At 34.7% G+C, this 18,694-nt stretch overlaps 3 protein-coding genes across 5 annotated transcripts; all 3 read left to right on the plus strand.

The window, feature by feature from the left end:
* The first annotated feature begins 222 nt into the window (after nucleotides 1-222).
* LOC140053933 (uncharacterized) lies at nucleotides 223-5,035 on the plus strand. Of its 3 annotated transcripts, none has more exons than XR_011846471.1 (3): nucleotides 223-570; nucleotides 1,015-1,269; nucleotides 1,922-1,953. XR_011846471.1 is itself a non-coding variant. In XM_072098687.1 (3 exons), exon 3 carries the CDS (start codon nucleotides 3,276-3,278, stop codon nucleotides 4,257-4,259), a length of 984 nt encoding a protein of 327 aa, XP_071954788.1. In that variant the 5' UTR covers nucleotides 225-570; nucleotides 1,015-1,269; nucleotides 3,264-3,275; the 3' UTR covers nucleotides 4,260-5,035. The 3 variants fall into 3 exon arrangements, 2 of the variants coding, with proteins under 2 accessions (XP_071954788.1, XP_071954796.1); XM_072098687.1 differs by lacking the exon at nucleotides 1,922-1,953 and adding an exon at nucleotides 3,264-5,035 and having other exon boundaries at nucleotides 225-570; XM_072098695.1 differs by lacking the exons at nucleotides 223-570; nucleotides 1,015-1,269; nucleotides 1,922-1,953 and adding exons at nucleotides 2,246-2,320; nucleotides 3,264-5,035.
* A 1,210-nt stretch (nucleotides 5,036-6,245) lies between these two features.
* LOC140045843 (uncharacterized) lies at nucleotides 6,246-10,031 on the plus strand. The gene is made up of 2 exons (XM_072090567.1): nucleotides 6,246-6,363; nucleotides 7,898-10,031. The coding sequence occupies exon 2, from the start codon at nucleotides 7,912-7,914 to the stop codon at nucleotides 8,863-8,865; it is 954 nt and encodes a 317-aa protein (XP_071946668.1). The 5' UTR covers nucleotides 6,246-6,363; nucleotides 7,898-7,911; the 3' UTR covers nucleotides 8,866-10,031.
* Nucleotides 10,032-11,542: 1,511 nt separating this feature from the next.
* On the plus strand, nucleotides 11,543-12,927 carry LOC140045859 (uncharacterized). Its single transcript, XM_072090568.1, has one exon. The coding sequence runs from the start codon at nucleotides 11,614-11,616 to the stop codon at nucleotides 12,487-12,489; it is 876 nt and encodes a 291-aa protein (XP_071946669.1). The 5' UTR covers nucleotides 11,543-11,613; the 3' UTR covers nucleotides 12,490-12,927.
* Nucleotides 12,928-18,694: the final 5,767 nt, after the last annotated feature.

The following is an 18,694-nucleotide window of genomic DNA, read 5'->3' on the forward strand; positions in this document are numbered from 1 at the left end:
CTAACTTTATCCTGAACACCACACTTTAAAATTAAGACTTATAAGTACTTTCAGAAGGAGAAACACATAATAACAAATAAATAAATCCTTTAAATTGATGATTTTACAGATGTGTTTCTTTGTACTGTATACTGTAATGACAATAACACTCTCCTCGAGCTCCCCATGCTCAATGTTTTTGTTTCTATGGAGCGCCAAAAGAGCAACAATAAAAAAAAAACAGAAAGAAAACGAAACAAAAAAACTTATCATGATTTTTAAATTAAAATTTATTTGCCAGTATTTATTTCTTCGTACTTGCATGATTATACTATTATCATTACAATTTTAATTTTACATTGTTCCATCCACACTGTAGATGGACTCCACAGAGTTTTCAGCCCTCTATATAATTTTTGCTCTTTTGACGTTCCATAGAAACAAAAACATTGAACATGGCCCATGGGGTAGGCCTACTGTACTGTAGGCTAGTCATTTTGTGTGCGAGAAAAACGTCTGTAAAATCATCAATTTAAAAATGTATTTGTTACTTTTTATGTGATTCTTTTTCATGAAAGTGCCAATTCTAAGGTGTGGTATTCAGAATAAATGTTGGGAGTTAAAATACATGGCAGGTGCGAAAGATAAATATTTGTAATCTTAGGTGTTGGGTCTTAGCTTTCGTGATCTTAGGTCTTAGGGGTCTGAGCTTTCGTGGTCTGAGCTTTCGTGACACCCAAATAAAACCCACATGTGTAGCTAGCTCGATGTCGTACAGTACAAAAACAACAATATACGCAGGTGGTGGGTGGTGGCGTCGTCTGCTTCTCTAGTTACGAATTTTCAAGAAAATCGTTTTGAAACATTTTTTTTTAAATATTTTTTTTGATGTATACTATAGGGCTAGGGCTTATATAATGTGTTTTTTTAGTGTTTAATTATTATATGTTTCGGAAATTCCTAAAGTATAATTTTAACTTCTACGTCACCAAACCGGGAATTCCCAAACTAATTTTAGATTTCGGGCTCTTGCAGTAGCCAGCTGGTGTAGTGCCTATTTACCGTCCAAAACGGAAATTCCAGAGTCTAAATTTACTCACTGGAAAGTCGAGACGCGACTAGATATATAAACTGTCTAGCAACGAATGCAAGCATTATTTCCAAAGGATATTGGCGACACACACCACAAGAAAAATGTCGTTCCGGGGTTGGAATTGACAAAGGTTTTAATTCCGGTGTATTCGCGAAATTGTCAGAGGATACGTTCTTGAAAACCAGCGGCAGACTAAGGTAAGTTTTGTAAGACATTTATTTTAGGCCTCGAGGATCCGATGCATAATGGCATTTCGGCTGAACGAGCACTCACAATCCTGTGTCGACTAGGAGCGCTGCATATAATTGATAGTCTGTCAAAAATAGATAGGCCTATCAAAACGTAGTTCTAATTTCATTCCTCTGGGCATTGCTCATGGGCCCTATTAAGCTCCGGGCCCGGCGCTAATGCAGTTTCGTACCCACCCCTTAAAATTACTCAAAATCTTCATCCAACCTACTCACGAGTTGTCTACAACATTCTGCAATCATAAAATTGTAAAAAATCGATAATTTTTTATTTAAAACTATTTTTAATCAATTAATACTGAGCACCCTTCGGAAATACATCGCCAGCTTAGCTTCGCGAAAATCATCGCTAGGCCTGCCGATAAAAGTACGGAGGCCTCACAGGACATTAACTCTATTAATAGAGTAAACAGTTGCGTTCTATAGAGGGCGTAGTTACTAGCATTTAAAGCACGCGCCAAATAATTATAATTTTCATTTCCGACATGCGTTTCGTATTTTTAATAAAGAAAATAAATACTATACAATTGCTGTATTCATCATTGTGGGTATCATCATAATTATGTTATGTTTTTAATTTGTTCTTTCATTTTACTAGTAGAATTTCACACAGAAAAGAAGATAAATATGGAACTGCTGACTCTTGAAGATATAAGTACTGACCAATTTTCCTCTGTTTTATTTTATTTTACATTATGGTTTGTAAGTCAAATAAATAAATGAAATGAACAAAAAGAATTACAGTACTTCATTCCTGAGTTACATTGTTAATGTTATAACACAATAATCAAGCTATGACGAATTAATTGTTTTAGTATTTGTTATCACTAGCTATACTAGAAACGCTAATGGTTTCCCTGTTTTAAGATTTTATAGAAGTATATTATTGTTAATTAACATTTTTTATTCACCTATGAAAGACCTCTTCAAATACATGGAAATAGGAAATGCAACAAAAACAGAAAGAGAACAAAAACAGAAAGATATAATTTATTGAAATGTAATGTACAGTAATACAATAATTATAATAAAAATGTTTTCCATCAATTAATTACTAGAATTTATTTTACTTCTGCTGACACTGAATACATCATTTCATGTCTTTCATTTCTTCTTTTTTATCTTCTTTCCTGTTGTGTTTATTAAAATAAAATCAAATAAAACATTAAATAATGAAGCAACTATTCATTAATTTATTTCAACAATATTTTATGAGGGTGGTCCATCCAGCCGAAGCTGATCATTAGGGACCCTTACAAAAAATATAATTTGACAAGACAATAACACACAACATTCAAAATAAATAGAATTTCTAAAAATTAACAACATAATTAAACACAAAATATTTCTTTATGAAAAAAACTTAAAATCCGTTTCACGAGGAACATGTAAAAAATATTTTATTATCGCCATAATATCATAACAGCGTCCTCTATAGATCGATGCCCTATGAGGCCTCCGTACTTTCATCGGCAGGCCTAGCGATGATTTTCGCGAAGCTAAGCTGGCGATGGATTTCTGAAGGGTGCTCAATTATTATTTAATTGATTAAAAATAGTTATAAATAAGAAATTATCGATATTTTACCATTTTATGCTTGCTGAATGCTGTAGACAACTCGTGAGTAGGCTAGATGAAGTATTGAAATCATTTTGAGTAATTTTAAGGGGTGGGTACGAAACTGCATTAGCGCCCCGGGCCCTTGGGTTTAGCCAGTGAGCGCGCGCATAGCCGTTACGCCACTGGTGGTAGGGGTGCGCGCCCCCCCCCCCCCCCCCATGCACAACCCCCTGGGCCCTGATGTGTGATCCGTCCCATTGTTGTCAGTAGATTCCCACCGCCTTAAAACAACCTAGCAAATTAACTCATTTAATGAGTCATTTTATGTAACATTTTATGTTTTAGTGATCATGAACTATAACAATATTTTTTTTAAATTATAGAATAATTGCATCATGAGTTGTAGGCCCGGGTGTAGGTCTAATAGGCCTAGGAACCTCTACTCACGCTATGAAACTCTGGTGTGTCATTGGTGTAAATCAGAAAAGGAGTTGTGCCAGAAGGTGACGTCGTTAGCTTATAAAGGCCTTACTAATCCTTTGAGTTTTCTTCCGTCTGGCGAACTTAAAAATGAAGTCCAGAAAAAAATTGAGCAGCTTGGGTTGATCCATGATATCCAACCGAATATGAAAGAAGTAACGGAAGAATTTCGAAGAGTCTTTAAAGAGTGGTCAAAATATCGCTTGGAGGTTATTGAAGAGTTGACCAAGTTTATTGGTGAAGTCATAGTAGCTAATACTGGGAAAAAAGTAGTAAAGGTCTGTGGTAAGGTTACCAGTATAATCGGAGGATGTTTGGCTATCGGGGCTCTTCTACTCGCCCCCGAGACTGGAGGAATTTCATTGTCTGTTTGGGGAATTCGTGTAACCCTAGCATCCAGAATGATTCAGATAGGAGCAGAGGTTGTAGACGGTGCCTTCACTCACATCCAGAGCAAACGAGTGGCAAATTTGCTAGAAAAAGATCGTAAAATGACAGAAAAAATGGAAACTGCTGTTGAATCTTTGATGACAACCAGTAAACTCTTCAATGATGCTGTTGAAGAGTTTGAAAAAAGACATCAGTGGTTTGGAATGGATGAACTTGCCGAAGGAGTCAACAATCTAAAACTTGAGTATTCCGAAGCGAAATCAGCTCTTGATGTTGTGGGAACAGCTCTGAAAGCAAAACCGTTCGAAATGCCTTCAAAGACAGTCCGTGGCGTAACTGGATTTCTCATTGGAATTTACGTAATAATGGACGCTGTAGATTTGATGAAAACTATAAAGGACATTCAAAATGGATCTAAATCTGACCTGCAGGAACATATCACGGCATTGTCAGCAGTGCTGATACGTGAACATGAAATATTGCAAAAACAATATGAAAGTTTCTCATAATGTTTGTCTGAACTTGTTTGGGAAGTCGGGGGTAAGCTAGCTATCGACGCATATTAAAGACATTGACAGTCTGAACTTGATTCTGAAGCCAGACGATGCTATGGCATTGCGTTGTTGAATTGAACTATCCATAAACATGGTTCTATGACCAAACAAATCAGGAAAAACTAGGGTAATTCCGAGAAAGACTATACCGTCCGTGAATAGATATTTTATTTTAAATAAGGATCTTTTTTATATCGTACTACAGGATTTCTGTTTTAATTTGATAATATTTGTTTTACTATTACTTTTATATTGTTTTTAAAGCAGTGTGACATTTGAATACTTTATTTTAATTGAGATTCAGCTACTATTACCCACAGCGTTATTTTTTTTCAGTAGTTTGTCATTTTGATTATTTAATTATTGTATATTTTATATGTACGTTCACACGAGAAACAATGTTCACCATCAGCAATAATTAGAATAAACAGTCAATGAAAGTGAAACTAATCGATCGATTGTGACTAAGATCATTTGTTAATTTAGGATGTTATTAATATTATTGTATTATAATTAGGCGTTAATCGATACAGTAACAACACAAAATAATATTATTACAAATAATTGGACCTAATTTAAGAAACTGGAAATTACAATAATTTAATAAATGATTTTATAAATATTTATCATGTATATAAAAAATATGTAATCATGTACAGCACACACCGTGACAGCATGTTTGTATATAATTCACCGAGCAATTAAATAGTGTTGTTATTTACACAGGAACAATAAATGATAAGTTTGTTTGAAACATGATTTTGTTTTATTTGTTTTCACTACGCGCACACAAGTACTTTTAATTGTTATAGCAGTCCTCTATTTCTCAACATTGTCTTAGCTCAGCCCTAACCATGCAGGTAGGACTGGTCCAGTTGGAGACGTATGCCTAAAATATTTTGTTTCATATTTCCAAGTCATAAGAAGTCCAATTTCCAAGTCCAAATTGTTGTATTTCAAATCATTTCCAATTTTCGCACGCACCCTCCCCTACGCCTTAGGTTACGTTAAGGCCAACTCAGACAGCGTCGTACGACTAGGCCAAACGAGTCGTCTCGTCGGGAAAAAATGGAACAATCATGTTTAAAGTTTTCCCGACGACCTAAAAACTACGCCCGTCGCCGTCGAAAGACGACTCGTCTCGTTAGGGATTCAACTCAGACAGCACCGACGAGTCGAGTCAAGACGTTTCGTCGGCCTCGTCGAACGACGCTGTCTCAGTTGGACCTTATAGAACAAATTACTAAAACCGGTTTCAGGGGCCTGTTTCTGCTGGCAGAAAAACGGTTTTTTCTCTGACACTGAAAATGGCCCTATATGGTAAAATGGTTTTCTGATTGAAAATTGATTAAGCTCAATTGTTAAAAACGGTTTTGTGGAAATTTTTTTAGCTGCAACACATAACAATTGACGTGGTCTCAATTTGATCAATCAGAAGGTCATTGACTGGCGGGAACATTTGATCTCTAAAATATGTATAGTATAGTATAGTATACTATATATCACATACAAGTGATTACAAAAATGGTTTTATTTTAAGTAAAAAGTAAGCTGCAACATATGGTCAAAAACGTTGTTATAGGATAACATTGAATTAGATTAAATAGTCCTCTAGTCTTCATCGTAGTTTAATTAATACATTTTGTTTGTTACCGACTACGAAATTGAGGCCGTACCTCACGCCCGTCATTTCAATTAATTTCCAACCACCCTAAACTTTTGACATTAAAAAAACCCCTGATAAATTCCATTTGACTTATTTAAAATAGGACGAACGGAAATTCCCCGTGCACCTATTTTTCCGTAGGCCTACTGGAAATTCCACAATCTATATAAATTTCCCCTAATCTATATGAATTTCCCCCAATCTATATTTTGACTAATGACATTATAGAAACGCGACACACAAAGCGCTGACTGTATTTGGCTGCTGAATATTGATAGAGCTGTACGGTACGTAAATTTTCAATAGACTGCTCTTCGTGACGTTTATCATATCGAATACTAAACGTGAGAGACAAAAGGTTTTTGGAACCAACTTCTTTAGTCCAGCAGAAAGGTACGTGTCACAGCCTAGGTAATATGCAGCCGTGGATCTAGGATGATTTTGGGGACTTTCGTAAAAATAAATAATTAAATACTAGTAGAGCTTCTATCATAATATACGCATTTTTCACGAAACGGAAGACATCTTCGATCGATGACTCGACAATGCTGTGCAGGGAAGCGTAACCAACATAAATAACAGCGTTTTCAGGGGGATTTCAGGACGTAACTAACTTCTTAACCGAAATGGTCGTATGAGAGAAAACATACTGTAAAATGTTCTTAAAAGATTTGCCTACATTACTGAATGATTACAAAACAATTTTGTTGATCACCTAAAATTCAACGGAAAAAAAGACACAGTGTTGAAGCGCATAGACACACTGTCCATGCCGTTTTACGCCGCGGTGCCTATACTTATCATCTTTGTTCCGTTTTTAATCATACAGTGATGTAGGCTAATATTTTAGGAACATTTTACAGTAAAAATTGTGTCCATAAAAGTCTGTCCGTTAAGGAAGTACGAATTTTTAATAACTTGCCCTCCGAAAATAAGCTCGACGCGCTATTATTTCTGTCGGGTACGCTTCCCTGCACATTGTTTGTCATCGATCGAAGATGTCTTCCATTTTGTGAAAAAGGCTTATTAGGTCTAGCTATTGATTATGAACAACATTGTATAGTAATGTGTATAATCAAGAGAAATTAGTAAATTCCTCCATGGTATAAAACTGTGATCACACGTCTATCAGGCAAAGCATATAACTAATTTGCCTATTATTATGTTCCACCCGCACAAATTACATTTTAGATGTCATGTTCGAGTGTATCAGGTCTTACCTTTTCCCCCAGAATGTCATACATTGTTATGAATTGTTTACTCCAAAACAATTGCGGTACACAATTGGTCGAAAGACCACACACACTGAGACCCGAAAACCTACTTTTTACTCCTATCAAATTCTTACCTAAAATGTATATCGAAAATTGACCAGATTTATGTGGCCGTCGTAAACTGATTAAAACGACCTACAAAGCTTGGTTCCCACTAGGACGTAACGCAAGGACAAAGACGCAACCCAAGCGAGTTGACTAATCACACGCGACTGTTCGAATAATCCACCGCTTGAGATTGGTCAAATCACTTTGCGTTGTGTTACGTCTTTGCGTTTCGTCCTAGTGGGAACCAAGCTTTACCCGAAGCCACGGCGTCCAGGGGATTCACCTGTACCCCACGGGAGGCCTTGGCACATCCAGCCAGGATTTGTTTGCGTCGCTCGCAAGGCCCCTTCCCTTATAATCATCCTAGATCCGCCAGTGAAACTGATCATTTGTTTTTTCTTTCTTTTTCTCTTTCTTTTATTTATTTCTCTAATTGTTTATTTTGCTTCTTTTGGCCCATGTGATAGCGATATTCATCTTGCACGAAGTCACGTAAAGCTAAAATTATAGATTGTCTTAGAAATGTGTCCATCTATGAATTAAAAAATAATTCAAAATCAAGAGGTTAGGGTTATAACACTTAATTTTTCGTATTTTTAATTTAGAACTCAGTACCATCATGAGTAAGCATCTTTACCCACGATACGAGACAATGATGTGTCACTGGTGTAAATCAGAAAAAGAGTTGTGCCTGATGGCTACGTCTCTGGTTGAGAGTGTTATGAAAAATCCATTAAGTTTTTTTCCATCTGGAGAACTTAAGAAACATGCCAAAAAAGAAATTGGGCAGCTTAAATTAATCCACGATATCCAACCACAAATAAAAGAAGTAAACGAAGAATTTCGACGGATCTTTAAAGATTGGTCAAAATATCGCTTAGAAGTTATTGAGGAATTGACCAAGTTTATTGGTGAAGTCATAATGGTAAAGACTGGAAAAAATGTAGTAAAAGCCGGTGCTAAGATTGGAAGTATAATTGGAAGTGCTTTGACTATTGGGGCACTAGTGTTTTTCCCCGTGGTCGAAGGAATTTTATTATCTGTTTGGGGAATTCGGGTCCTACTAGCATCATGTGCAATTCAGCTTGGAGCAGAAGTTGCAGACGGTGCCTTCACTCACATCCAGAGCAAACGAGTAGCAAGTTTGCTAGAGAAAGATCGTGAACTAACGAAAAAAATGGAAACTGCTGTTGAATCCTTGATGACAACCAGTAAACTGTTCAGTGACGCCGTTGATGAGTTTGAAAAAAGACATCAGTGGTTTGGAATGGACGACATTATTGAAGGAATTGTAAATCTGAAATTGGAGTACTCTCAGGCTGAGTCTGCCATTGCTGGTGTCGGAAAAGCCCTCAAAGCAAAACCATTTGAACCACCTTCAGTAATGGCCCGTGGTGTCTCTGGATTTCTAAATGGGATTTACATAATTATGGACTCTATAAATTTGATGAAAACTATACAAGACATACAAAACGGATCTAAATCTGACCTACAGGAACATATCACGGCATTGGCAGCAGTTCTGATACATGAGCATGAAATATTGCAGAAACAATATGAAAGTTTCTCATAATGTTTGAACTTGTCGTGGTAAGCTAGCTATCGACGCATGTTAAAGACATTGGCAGTCTGAACCTAATTCTGAAGCCATACGATGCCTATGGCCTTTGAGTTGAACTATCCATATCATGGTACTGTCACCAAATAAATAAGAATTGTCAAGAAAGACCGTCCGAATATACTCGTTATTTTAAATAAGAATCTTTTTTATATCGTACAGGATTTCTGTTTTAATTTGATAATATTTGTTGTATTTAATATTGTTTTTAAAGTAGTGTAAAATTGTAATACGTCCATACTTTATTTTAATTGAGATTCAGCTACTATTACCCACAGATATATTATTTTTTTCAGTATAGTTTGCCATTTGATTATTTATATTGTATATTTTATATGTACGTTTACACGAGAAACAATGTTCACCATCAGCAATAATGAAAATAAACCTATACTCAATGAAATCGAAAATAATCGACCGATTGCAACTCGTGACTAAGATCAATCATTATTTAGGATGTTAATGTTGTATTATACTTAGACGTTAATCGATACAGTAACAAAACAAATACTATAATTACACATAATATAGGACCTAATTTAAGAAACTGGAAATTACAATAATTTAATAACTGATTTTAGAAATATTTATCATGTATATAAAAAATATGTATTCATGTACAGCACACACCGTGACAGCATGTTTGTATATAATTCACCGAGCAATTTAAATAGTGTTGTTATTTACACAGGAACAATAAATGATGATGAATAACATGATTTTGTTTTATTTTGATTTTAGATACGCGCACACAAATGCTTTTAATTGTTATAGCACTGCTTTATTTCTCAACATTTCTTAGCAGCTCAGCCCTAACCATGCAGGTAGGACTGGTCTAGGCTGGAAACTTAGGCCTATAAAATTTTGTTTCATATTTCGAAGTCATAAGAATGTTTGTGTATTGTACATATTTAATATTTTTTTATTGATCAGGCACTAAGTTATGAATGTATTCGTATTCGAAGATTAAGCATGAAATTTATCATAGGCTTAACATTTTGTTGCTGTATATAAATACATTTTTTTTTTTCAAATTATTTTTATAATGATTAAATCACACACAGTCCACCGACAGCAGAATATGGAATGTATAGAAGAACGTTGATATCTGGGTTGTAATATAACTGACAATATGATGGAATAACAAACATGTTTGATTTAAGGATTCATATTTCTACAAGAAGCAGTGTGTATGCTAGTTACTGTTTTTTGACAATAAAAGAATGCTGTATATTATTGTATTGGCGATATCGTAATAGTGCAATGACTAACATCTGGGAAAACCCCAACCAAAAGTACCTAGAAATTTATTGTATGCTTAGTTCAGTTACTGTAAGTGTAACGATTTTCATTCCTTTAAGAATATTGTCAGGCATACAAGTCTTATACAAATTTAAACAAGTTTAGTGACTCTGCGCGGTCACGCGTTTTCACCGAAATGACGAATCAAGACCAACGTATGGTGTTTGAGAGTATTTCTATTATCAACAAGAATATACATACACAATTATCTTTAGCAGCAAACACATTTTTGACAATTTCAGACAATGGGAGAAATTATGATATATGGTACACGTATATGAGATTCTGTAAACAAGCATTGAATATATACAGTATATAATTAATAAATGCTACTAGTTATTCAATATATATAGTATAGTGTGATCTAAATTTAATTCCGATCACACTATTTAAGATCAATACTATAATATACTTGATAAAATGTCATAAATACTTAATTGATAATAACGAGTGCATGTATATGTGCTTACAATAATCCACTTTCACGCACGCAATTATGCTCATGCAAAGTCTTAACAGTTTAAAGTAGACTTAATAATAGAAATATAATAATACCGTTACTTTTCTTACAATTTTTTTCTGTAAATAATGGACAATAAAATAAATAATTACTACGAAGCAAACAGAGGGTAACGATACGAACGTCACACAACCGAAATTTTCTTTTAAAATCTAACTACTGGATGATAACTATTATAGTGGATTTTCCCGACACACACATAACAGCTGTTCCGATTACTGTTCTCTAGACTCTACATTCAAAGGTAGGAATTAAAGTTTGTATAACAAAAGGATACTTACTGATAAACCAATCACATCAATGCATTTGAATTTGGAGTCTAAACTAAAAATACTAACATTCTATGGAAACTACAGCCAGCACTAATTATAGGTGGGGACGAGCCAGTTGTTCCGACAGAACGGACCTTCATATACACACATTTCCAAGTGTAGGCCTACAGGCTCTGCTAGATCCGTAGTTCCGAGGACTATATTGTACTACAACAGCTATTTAATCAGGTCAGTTTAATTTTGTTGACAAATCGAGCGTACAAATTAGTATTAATAATACTAATTTGTACGCTCGATTAGATTAGATTAGATTAGATTAGATTAGATCTATTATTAGATTAGGTCTATAGAGCTAAACTGTGTGAATCGCCCACCACTCTACAAACATGCACAGCTAACATTGACTGGACCGCTAGGCTTAATGTGCTGTTTACTATTCAACTGGGCACTAATGTATTCGATAATTGTACGGTACCCCTCTCCTACTGGATTTTTTGATTAATTATGTATTTGATTATTTTGCAGAGCACTATGAGTAAGCACCGTAATCCACGGTATGACACACTGGTCTGTCATTGGACGTGTAAATCAAAAAAAGAGTTGTGTCATATGGCAACAGTTTTGATAGACACTGTTCTGAACGATCCCTTAAGTTTTCTTCCATCCGGGGAACTTACAAAACATGCCAACAAAGAAATCAAACAGCTTGAGTTGATCCATGATATTCAACCGCAAATAAAAGAAGTAACGGGAGAATTTCGAAGTGTCTTTAAAGAGTGGTCAAAATATCGCTTAGAAGTTATTGAGGAATTGACCAAGTTTATTGGTGAAGTCATAGTGGTAAAGACTGGTAAAAATGTAGTGAAAGCCGGTGCTACGATTACCGGTATAATTGGTAGTATCATTGTTATTGGGTCACTCTTGCTTTCCCCCGTGACCGGAGGACTTTTGTTAAACGCTTTCGGACTTAAAGTAACCCTAGCATCCAGTGCAGTTCTTATCGGAGCAGAGATTGCAGACGGTGCATTCACTCACATCCAGAGCAAACGAGTAGCAAGGTTGCTAGAAAAAGATCGTAAACTAACGGAACAAATGGAAACTGCTGTTGAATCCTTGATGACAACCAGTAAACTCTTCAGTGACGCTGTCGATGAGTTTGAAAAAAAGCATCAATGGCCTGGAATAGATTACTTTATCGGAGGGATGTTAAATTGGAAAATGGAGTACTCTCGGGCTGAATCAGTCATTGCCGATGTAGGAGAATCTCTTAAAGCAAAACCATTTAAAACGCCATCAAAATTGACCCGTGGTATCTCTGGATTTCTAAACGGGATTTATGTAATTATGGACTCTATAAATTTGATGAAAACTATACAAGACATACAAAATGGATCTAAATCTGACCTACAGGAACATATTACGGCATTGGCAGCAGTTCTGATACATGAGCATGAAATATTGCAAAAACAATATGACAGTTTCTAATGAAAGCCTGATCTTGATACCGCGAGTACACTGAAATGTAAATTCGGGGTAATATGCACGTCTCGCAGTATTCTTCTTCAAAGACCAAACTATGAATGAGAACCAAAACGAGAAATAGATAATTAATAGCAAAAAAAGAAATTTAAAAATCAAGTATATCATTTTTGGTACAATTTTGCTTAAGCTTGGTTCCCACTAGCGACGCAACGTAACGCAATCTTGCAGCACTATTGCCTCGTCGGTTCCCATTTGTGATTACGCAATACAGCACTTTTCGTTACGTTCTAGTGGGAACCACGCTTTATTCTAGGCCAATTTGCATTTAGATAATAATATATTGATTATTGTTATCATTTCATCCTATATTGTACGACTATTAAAACATCTTTTATTTTGTAGATAAATTAATTTGTTCCGAAAAATAAATTATTATTCCTTATAAAACCAAATACCCGTATTTCTATATATGAATGTTCTGTAAGTAAGAAGTCATTAAGCTCAGTTAATTTGTAATCCAGTAATTATTATTAAATGGTTTTGCGTTTGTTTATAATTTTCTTGTATTGTTTTGTCAATGTTTGAATTTTAACAAATAGGCCTACATACATTTAACACTACTGTACAACGGTGCGGCCAAAAGACGTGTTGTCTTAAAACCTTCACTTTCCAATAAGATCATGTAAAGAATTTATGGAATAAAACATGTAACTGGCCAGTAGAGACTAATATAACATATACTGTACATAATTATTATTGGAATGGAAAAAATATAAAAAAGCATTTCTTTACAATAAATCCATAATGTATAGTTCAATGTCGACATAAACCAAAATATGTCAGCAATTTCACAATACAGTATTTGCAAAATGATTAAGCAGTAAGAATCTAGATTAGGCCTACTTCATCTATGGAAATACCCAAATCTAACAAAATACGAAAGAAACAACATTGTATACAATATTGTTTCTACCATAAATTAGTTCTTTTCTCTGTTAAAAAAAGAAAGAATAAAATGGTGGCGTGTGAAAATGATGTCATCAATAAAAAGAAAATATGATGAGGATAAGCTAATTTTTGTTAGAATTATTAATTATAGAATGTTAATAGGCTTTATAAAATGTTTAAAGTCAAAACGACAAAATGTACGTATTGGCATAGTAGGCTTTTAAATGTTCTATCTATAGGAAGAACATACAATACATATTATTATAAATACTTCCAGCACCCGATCTTTGACCTCGCGTCAATGCAGTTTGTGGAAATGACTCAGAAATCGATTTTCACAAAACAGTTTTTTAAAACTATTGATGATTTGTACTCCAGAAAAATACATTTTACATTTAACATGATTAACCAATCACGTTCAAGTTTGATTCTAAACTAACGGATACGTATAAATAGTTAACAAAACATGTCAATGTATGGGAAGTTATCAATAACAATTGTAGTGAATATTTTAGTTAGTTCCGAGCTTTCTCAGGCGTATATATTTCCACGTGACGTACACAGCTGTCACTGAATGATAACTCATACAAAAAGTATATTTAACTCAACTAGAACTTTTATTCCTTGTAACTCGATTAATACATCTTTCTAAAACTGTCGGTTCTTCAGTCGTTCCTGTGGTCATCGTAACAATACGTATTTAAACACAGGTAAGTAAAGCCTCTAGTATCATTTTGGTTTTAAAATGTGCAGTCGTTGTAGTCATTGTGTTGTACGCTGAACTAATTTAAGAAATAACTGGACATTACAATATTAATATCCAGTTATTTTCAGTTTCTTAAATTAGTTCAGCGAACAACCAAGATTCGAACCCGCAAACGTCTGCTTGATATACAGATGTCCTAACCATTATATCACTGTGGCTTTCATAACCCAATTGGATACGGTAGTGACTCTTTAACCCTCTCGGCGTGGTACGGCGGAACAGCAATATTTCCTCAATATGATTCCAAAGACAAATTACTGAAAATAATGACAATGCTGTGGATATCAGTGGCTGGACCTCAATGGAGATTCAAATCAAAATAAGGAAACGGCTAAATCAAAACGATAAAGTAAAACAGACAGAAAAATTAGCAGAGCTTTCGGGCAACACTAGCCCTTTATCAGTGCATATATATATATATATAGGCCTATATGTATATAAATCCAAAGGTAAATTACTGAAAAAAATGACAATGCTGTGGGTATCAGTGGCTGGATCTCAATGGAGATACAAAAATAAAAAGCGAAAAGCTAAATCAAAACGATAAAGTAAACAGCCAGAAAAGTTAGCAGAGCTTTCGGGCAACACTAGCCCTTCATCAGTATATATATATAATAACTATAAGTTCATATATTCGAATACATTAGAAATAGTCATATTATCTACATAATAAAAGTATTTATGCACAGCATACGGCATGACACTTTATGTTTTTATATAATCCATCGAGCAATTTAAATGTTGTAATTTACAGGAACAATTATAAACGATTTGTTTTGTTATTTGCTTTCACACATACGCGCACATTTGAACTTCTAATTTAATTGTTTAACGAAATAACATTTTTATTTTTATAAAATTGCTGTGGCAATAAAATGCGCGGCGTTTGAATGCGAGGCCCCTAGCTAGGAAGGCTATGCCTCCTTTGCTGTACCGATTCTAAACTGATCCTTCACTGCAGCTGATATTCCATACACTTCACAGGTTCTTTTTAGTCGCGTGGAAGCGACTCTATAGTTCACTATGTCGGTTGGTCGGTCTGTCTGTCTGTCTGTCGGTCTGTCTGTCTGTCGGTCCGGTATCACTATGCGTTTTATCGCTTTATGACCTTATCTTGATATCAGTTTAATCTAGCTAGTCGCGTGGAAGCGACTCTATAGTTCACTATGTCGGTCGGTCGGTCTGTCTGTCTGTCTGTCGGTCTGTCTGTCGGTCTGTCTGTCTGTCTGTCGGTCCGGTATCACTATGCGTTTTATCGCTTTATGACCTTATCTTGATATCAGTTTAATCTAGCTAAGTCAATTTTTCACAGAATATTCCTTATGGCCAGGAATCGATGTGGTTATGTTTTCACGGTGCGCAATAAAAAATTACGCGGTCTACGCACGATTTAACGAAATCACGTTTGTAATCATATCTTAACAACCATGAATCACAATTAAATAAAATTTGGTACTCATAAATTTCAGGGCATAAATCATCATATGGCAATACAATTACGTGCGTAGCGCATGTAACGCATGCGTACGCGCGCTTAAAATTTTCAAAATTTATTTTCGATGAAATAAGAGTACGTTTCAGGCAATTTTAAGCGTTTACAAAATTGCCATGAGTGCGCAGATTTTTGCGCGCGCACTGCGCGTTAAATGTTATTGCGCACTCTTTTTGCCCGATTTCTGTTTTCTAGACTTACTTTTCAACTCTAAATTACGTTATACGAGCACGTCAAAAGTGACAGGCTACGCACGTGTAAATTAAAAAAATATAAATGTTTTTAAACATTTCAACATTTTTAAACATGTTCAGTAATTTCGGTCAGTATAGTTCACTATGTCGGTCGGTCCGTCTGTCTGTCGGTCTGTCTGTTTGTCTGTCGGTCCGGTATCACTATGCATTGTAGCACGCGACTTAATGGCTGTTGGCCTTGTTGATTAAAATACACATATATTTCGAATTATATAGATTTTGATTTTTGTTATATCAGGTAAATTGATAAACAACCTGAAACCAACAGCATGTATTGACTAAGCATCGGCACAACAAAGGGATAATATGCAATTACGATAAATCACCGTACTTAGTACAACAATGAAAATTATTTAGGCTACAATTAAAATGTAGTAACCCTGGCATCCAGTGCAGTTCTTATCGGAGCAGAGATTGCAGACGGTGCATTCACTCACATCCAGAGCAAACGAGTAGCAAGGTTGCTAGAAAAAGATCGTAAACTAACGGAACAAATGGAAACTGCTGTTGAATCCTTGATGACAACCAGTAAACTCTTCAGTGACGCTGTCGATGAGTTTGAAAAAAAAGCACCAATGGCCTGGAATAGATTACTTTATCGGAGGGATATTAAATTGGAAAATGGAGTACTCTCGGGCTGAATCAGTCATTGCCGATGTAGGAGAATCTCTTAAAGCAAAACCATTTAAAACGCCATCAAAATTGATCCGTGGTATCTCTGGATTTCTAAACGGGATTTATGTAATTATGGATTCTATAAATTTGATGAAAACTATACAAGACATACAAAATGAATCTAAATCTGACCTACAGGAACATATTACGGCATTGGCAGCAGTTCTGATACATGAGCATGAAATATTGCAAAAACAATATGACAGTTTCTAATGGAAGCCTGATCTTGATACCGCGAGTACACTGACATGTAAATTCGGGGTAATATGCAAAGAATAAACTATGAATGAGAACCAAAACAAGAAATAGATAATTAATAGCAAAAAAAGAAATTTAAAAATCAAATATATCATTTTTGTTACAATTTTGCTTAAGCTTGGTTCCCACTAGCGACGCAACGTAACGCAATCTTGCAGCACTATTGCGTCGTCGGTTCCCATTTGTGATTACGCAATACAGCACTTTCCGTTGCGTTCTAGTGGGAACCACGCTTTATTCTAGGCCAATTTGCATTTAGATAATAATATATTGATTATTGTTATCATTTCATCCTATATTGGACGACTATGAAAACATCTCTTATTTTGTAGGTAAATTAATTTGTTCCGAAAAAGAAATTATTATTCCTTATAAAACCAAATACCCGTATTTCTATATATGAATGTTCTGTAAGTAAGAAGTCATTAAGCTCAGTTAATTTGTAATCCAGTAATTATTATTAAATGGTTTTGCGTTTGTTTATAATTTTCTTGTATTGCTTTGTCAATGTTTGAATTTTAACAAATAGGCCTACATACATTTAACACTACTGTACAACGGTGCGGCCAAAAGACGTGTTGTCTTAAAACCTTCACTTTCCAATAAGAACATGTAAAGAATTTATGGAAGAAAATATGTAACTGGCCAGTAGAGATTAATATAACATACTGTACATAATTATCATTGGAATGGAAAAAAAAACGCATTTCTATACAATAAATCTATATGTAAAATTGAAAAAATTCATCTCCTTCCCAAAATATTTTTTATTTTTCACCTTCATGAAAAACGAAAATTTGATTTCAAAAATCTATATTTAGTTCAATGTAGACATAAACCAAAATATACTTATTAGGGGTTTTTCCAAATTACTCTTAACAGCGCTACCATATATCAGCGATTGCACAATACAGTATTTGCAGAATGATTAAGCAGTAAGAATCTAGATTAGGCCTACTTCCTCTATGGAAATACCCAAATCATGGAAATACACAAATCTAACAAAATACGAAAGAAACAACATTGTATACAATATTGTTTCTACCATAAATTAGTTCTTTTCTCTGTTAAAAAAAGAAAGAATAAAACGGTGGCGTGTGAAAATGATGTCATCAATAAAAAGATAATATGATGAGGGTAAGCTAATTTTCGTTAGAATTATTAATTATAGAATGTTAATAGGCTTTATAAAATGTTTAAAGTCAAAACGACAAAATGTACGTATTGGCATAGTAGGCTTTTAAATGTTCTATCTATAGGAAGAACATACAATACATATTATTATAAATACTTCCAGCACCCGATCTTTGACCTCGCGTCAATGCAGTTTGTGGAAATGACTCAGAAATCGATTTTCACGAAACAGTTTTTTAAAACTATTGATGATTTGTACTCCGGAAAAATACATTTTACATTTAACATGATTAACCAATCACGTTCAAGTTTGATTCTAAACTAACGGATACGTATAAATAGTTAACAAAACATGTCAATGTATGGGGAGTTATCAATAACAATCTATAACTTACTTGCTGATCATTCTAAGTTATAGGCATAATGGTACTTATGACAACTCACAATTCAATTACGGTAGCGGCGAGCCACTGAAAAAAACGCCTAACTAAACAGAATTCCAAATTCGTTGGCAGGAAAACTGTCGGTTCTTTAGTCGTTCCTGTGGTCATCGTAACAATACGTATTTAAACACAGGTAAGTAAAGCCTCTAGTATCATTTTGTTTAACGAAATAACATTTTTATTCTTATAAAATTGCTGTGGCAATAAAATGCGCGGCGTTTGAATGCGAGGCCCCTAG

Source organism: Antedon mediterranea, chromosome 1, assembly GCF_964355755.1.
Source record: "Antedon mediterranea chromosome 1, ecAntMedi1.1, whole genome shotgun sequence".
Lineage (NCBI taxonomy): Eukaryota > Metazoa > Echinodermata > Crinoidea > Comatulida > Antedonidae > Antedon > Antedon mediterranea.